The sequence below is a fragment of the Hyposmocoma kahamanoa genome, unplaced genomic scaffold (genome assembly GCF_003589595.1).
Source record: "Hyposmocoma kahamanoa isolate Upper Pololo Valley unplaced genomic scaffold, ASM358959v1 82430, whole genome shotgun sequence".
In the NCBI taxonomy this organism is placed as follows: domain Eukaryota; kingdom Metazoa; phylum Arthropoda; class Insecta; order Lepidoptera; family Cosmopterigidae; genus Hyposmocoma; species Hyposmocoma kahamanoa.
Genome location: NW_020654149.1, coordinates 7,848 through 13,158, shown reverse-complemented (window position 1 = coordinate 13,158; position 5,311 = coordinate 7,848). Strand labels below are relative to the sequence as shown.

Below are 5,311 nucleotides of genomic sequence, written 5' to 3'. Positions count from 1 at the left end.
TACATTGCCCCTTAAATGATTTTTTGACTTTGTGAAGACGACTATCATGAAAAGCTAATTTATTTCTATTCCTCGTATTAATGTTATGTCTGTCACTATTTTTCATAAATAAATTACTATTCCTTTTAACATAAATTACATTTTCATAAATGTACTGTGAGGCTAGTGTAAGAATGTTAATTTCCTTAAACTTATCTCTCAAAGATACTTAGGGGCCCAGATTGTAAATTGCCCTAACTGCACGTTTCTGCAGGACAAAGATTCTATTGATATCGGCGGCATTACCCCAAAGCAAAATGCCGTATGTCATTAGACTGTGAAAGTATCTGAAGTAAACCAATCTAGCGGTTTCGAGGTCTGAAAGTTTCCTTATTTTTTTAATCGCGTACACTGCAGAGCCGACCCGTTTTGATAACTTACTTATATGGGGACCCCATTGCAATTTAGCATCTAACGTTATACCTAGAAATACAACTGTATCCACAAGATTCAATTTTTCGTTTCTAACTACAATGTTTGTAACCGTCTCTCTAACATTGGGTAATGTAAATTTCACACAATTTGTTTTTTTCTCATTAAGAAGTAGGTTATTAACAGCAAACCAATCAACTACTTTAGATATAGCATTGTTCACATCGTCGTAGGAACATTGGTGCCTTTTAACTTTAAATAATAAGGAAGTATCATCAGCAAACAATACTATCTCATGTTTTATAACTTCCATAAGGCTAGGTAAGTCATTAATATAAACTAAAAATAAAAATGGTCCTAAAATTGAACCTTGAGGGACACCCATGCTAATTGCAGATCCTGACGATCTCGTACCGTTAACATCGACCCTCTGTACCCTACCACGCAAATACGATTTAAGAAGGTCGAGATCACGTCCCGCCACACCATAATGGCGAAGTTTCCTGACCAGTATATCATGGTGCACACAATCAAAAGCTTTGGAAAGGTCACAGAATACACCAATAGCATCGTGTGAGACTTCCCATGCATCAAATATATGATTAATCAACTCGACACCAGCATCGGTTGTAGAGCGACCCCGAGTGAAACCAAATTGTTTAGGAGACATTAAGTTATTACTATAAAAATGTGCACACATCTGATTTAGAATAATTTTTTCAAATATTTTACTGAGAGTTGGTAGTATTGTTATAGGTCTGAAATTGGTGGGTCAGAAATACTACCAGATTTGAAAAGTGGAATAACTTTACTTTGCTTCATGAGGTCAGGAAAGACACCATCATCAACACATTTATTAAAGACACAGGCTAAATAAGGCGCAATACAATCAACTATAGAACTAATTACTCTGACTGAAAGACCATCAGCAGATCAGCAGAAAGATCAGCAGTATTTTTTATGTTTATAGACTTAAAGGCTTTAACAATATCGTTTGGAAATACATGACGTAACCTTAAATTAGTGATACTAACTGCATTATTTTCTTTTAGTAAGGATTCAGCGGCGGTGGGAGATGAATTTAACGACTTAGTAGTCAAAATTGGAATGTCAGTAAAAAAATTTCAAATATTTTAGCAACTTCTGCGTCTGTGTTTACAATTTTGTCATTATATCTTAGTTGAAAATCTAAGTTACGAGTTTGGACCCTTCCAGTTTCGCTGTTTATAATATTCCAAGTAGTTTTTACTACATTCGCGCTGCTTTTTATTTTATTATTTATAAACATTGCTTTGGCTGCAACACAAACACGTTTAAACATTTTCGAATATTTCCTAACAAAATCATTAAAACTGTTACTAGTGTTATAAGTCCTTTCATCGTAAAGATCATATAGTCTTTGTCTACTTTTGTGAATTCCCACAGTCGCCCAATCACTAAATTTCAATGAATTATTAATAGTTATGATTTTGGACCTAAAAACGTTATCACATTCACTTTTGACTATGTTGAAAACTGAATTATACAATTTATTGGGATCGTTAACGTACGGAAGTTCAGTTAGTTTAAGCATTACATTATTTCTATAAGCTTTAAGTCGACCATTATTTATCGGAACACATGTGATATTCTTTTTTGGCATTTTGTCAACAGTTATATTAAAAGTGGCCAATGGACCGCAGTGATCGGAAGTTAATTTATTTATAATAGATTTGTTACTAGGTATGGCGTTAGTATAAATGTTGTCTAAACAAGTGGCAGTAGTAGAAGTTATTCTAGTAGGCACCAAGAAAAGATTTACAAGATTATAACATTGGAAAAATGATATGAGCCTACTGCTAGCACTGGAATCTTCTAATAAGTTCACATTGAAGTCACCACAAACAGCAATATATTTATTTGGATTATTTAATTTGCCTAAAACTTCATCTAATATTTTTTCAAATAGTTCGTAAGATGAATGAGGGGGTCTGTACACGCTTAATATAACAAGCCGATCAAGCTCTATGCAGGATATCTCTATAGTCCGCTCAATAGATAGGCTCACAATATCTGTACGTTCTTTAAATTTTAAATTATTTTTAATAAGAATTAAAGAGCCGCCATGAATAGCTTTTTCTCTGCTGAACGAACAAGCCACCTGGTGATTGTTGAAGCTAAACATGAACTGATGTTTTGATAGAAAGTGGTGTTCAGTAATACACAGAATATCAATATTATTACAGTTAATAAATAATTTTATTTCTAATTCTTTGCCTTTCATGCCTTGAATATTTTGATGCGCCAGGTTTAATATACAATTTATTTTATTTCTGTGTGTTTTACGAGTAGGTTGGTTTTTTATTGTCATTTTGTTGCAAGAGTATCTCTCCGTTGTCTTATTAATTAATTTAAATAATTAGAAGTTGAATTAATTTCAACAGAATGATTTTTGTCAGTAAACTGACCTATGTCGACGGACTGCTCAATAGAAGCAGCCGGTCTGGTAGCCAATGATTTAGCTGAATTATTAATATAATATGATAGCAACTCTGCTATCTGTCTCCTAAAATAACTAGTAAGATAATACCTATCTTTAATGAAATAAAAATATTTACTAATAAAATTATTAGTATCCATAAAATGAAATTTACTATAATGAAATGTCAAGCTGTGTAAAGTTCTATTTAACTCTTTCAGTCTTGGTGGTTAGCGTTACTAACCACCTCTTTTCGATTACGTTAAATAAAATCCACGCCATCTAGCGATAAACGGTTGAATTATTATGAAAGTTTGGACTGTTCTTCAAAACAAATGACAGATTCCCGGTAAATTGAATGAAGGACAGTTCATACCAGTTGAATTGAATATAGCGCTAACGTACTTTTTGTCGAGTGTCCGATAAAAAAATCTATAAAACGGGTAAGTATCATTTTTTCTGTTATGTTTTTTATTGAACGTATTCTCATATTCCTATTTTATGTGTATTTGCATGCAAGTACTGTTACTTTTGTGTTTTCAATGAGTAATTACAAAGGGAATTTGGTGGTTAGCTTACAAACCACCATGACGGTGGCGGGTTAACTTATGGATGTAACTTTATTTGTATTTTTCACATTCTTTACAGTATGTCGCGCCGCACACGCCGCTTAGGAGAGGAAGAGATTGAAAAATACTTGTTTGAAGACATCCCTTCAGGTGACGAGAGCAGTTGTAGCTTAGAAGATGACGAAGAAGGGGCAGAAAATCAGCCAAATCCGATGGTGTTAGGTGATTTGATTGGAGTTCAAATTGCTCCTGACGACATTTATGATTCTGATGATGACCTTCCATTGTCCAGCCAGTTACAACGAAATCCTGATTCCACACAGTCTAATAATGTAAATTCAAACATGCCGGCTAGGATTGCTCCAAAATGGAAGAAGAATTATAGAATGGATATTCCTGGTGAGTTTTCTGAAAGAGTGGGTTTGTCAGATCAAATTCTAAGCATGGAAAATGTGACACCTCTTTTACTATTTGGCCTTTTTTGGACAGAGCATTTGCAAGACCTTTTATGTTTCCAAACTAACCTTTATGCTACTCAAACTGGAAAGCCATATACACCTATCACAACAGAAGAGCTTGATGTTTTTATTGCCTTGAATTTGGTGATGGGGATAAAAAAATTGCCGAGCTACCGAGATTATTGGTCTTCAGCGCCTGATTTGCATGACAGCTATGTTTCGAAGTTCATGAGCTTTAAAAGGTTCAGTTGGCTTTTGAATAACTTACTTGTTAATGACAATAGTGTAATGCCTGACCGAAATGACCCTAATTACGAAAAACTTTATAAAATTAGACCTCTACTCGACTTACAGCAAAACAATTTTCAAAAAAATTACACGCCATCTGAGAGAGTTGCTATCGATGAAAGCATGATCAAATTCAAAGGCAGAAACTCCCTAAAACAATACATGCCAAAAAAGCCGACGAAACGGGGCTACAAGGTTTGGATGATGTGTGCACAATCAGGTTATTGTCTAGATTTTAATATTTATACAGGCAAACAGGGTAGTAACGTCGAAACTGACTTAGGTGGAAAAATTGTAAAGAATTTTTGCGAACCCTTGAAAAATAAAAATCATAAGGTTTATTTTGACAATTACTTCAATGGTTACCCTTTGCAAGTGGAACTACTTAAGAACCAGATATATGCTTGTGGAACTGTGAACTCAAATAGAAAGTTCTTGCCAACGCTAAAAGATGACAAGCATTTACAAAGAGGTGAACATGATTACCGGGTTAGTGACACAAAAGTAAGTTTGCTGAAATGGAAGGACAAGAGATCAGTATTTATTCTGTCAAACTATTATGATCCGAAGAATGTGGGAAAGGTAAAACGCAGAGAGCGTGATGGCACCAGTACTGAAGTGTCCTGTCCTCAGGCCGTCATTGACTACAACGCAAACATGAACTTTGTCGACAAATATGATCAGCTCAAAGGAAGCTATGCTATTGACAGAAAATCCCATAAGTGGTGGCATAGGATTTTTTTTCACTTTCTGGATTGTTGTGTTGTCAATGCTTTTTTGATTTATAAAGAACTGCAATCCTCTTCACGCCCAGACCTAGACAAGCTGATTCTGAAAGAATTCAGACGAGAAGTATATCGGGGCCTACTGGCACCAGCATATGTGAGAGACAAACACAGGCTGGATTCAGTGAACAGCAACCGTAATTCTGCGGCCTCTTCTCCAGGACCTGCATTTATGAAACGCCATAAACCTACAGTCCCTCAGGAAATTCGTCTAGAATCCAGTCGCCATCAACCTGAAAGAAGTACATCAAGAAGGTGCTGCAATTGTAGCACTAAAATATCTCCAGTGCGTACTGTATGGCAGTGTAGTATATGTAAAGTGCCTCTTTGCTTACGCAAAGG

At 35.2% G+C, this 5,311-nt stretch overlaps 1 protein-coding gene across 1 annotated transcript; it reads left to right on the top strand.

The window, feature by feature from the left end:
- The first annotated feature begins 3,518 nt into the window (after nt 1-3,518).
- On the top strand, nt 3,519-5,110 carry LOC113234288 (piggyBac transposable element-derived protein 4-like). The gene is made up of 2 exons (XM_026469588.1): nt 3,519-4,906; nt 4,975-5,110. Exons 1-2 carry the CDS (start codon nt 3,519-3,521, stop codon nt 5,108-5,110), a joined length of 1,524 nt encoding a protein of 507 aa, XP_026325373.1.
- Nucleotides 5,111-5,311: the final 201 nt, after the last annotated feature.

Excerpts from the sequence above, each read along its gene's own strand:
- LOC113234288 (XM_026469588.1), top strand. The coding sequence starts at position 3,519 with ATGTCGCGCCGCACACGCCGCTTAGGAGAGGAAGAGATTGAAAAATAC. Across the intron at positions 4,907-4,974 it reads ATTGACAGAAAATCCCATAA|AACTGCAATCCTCTTCACGC; the intron begins GTGGTGGCATAG and ends TGATTTATAAAG.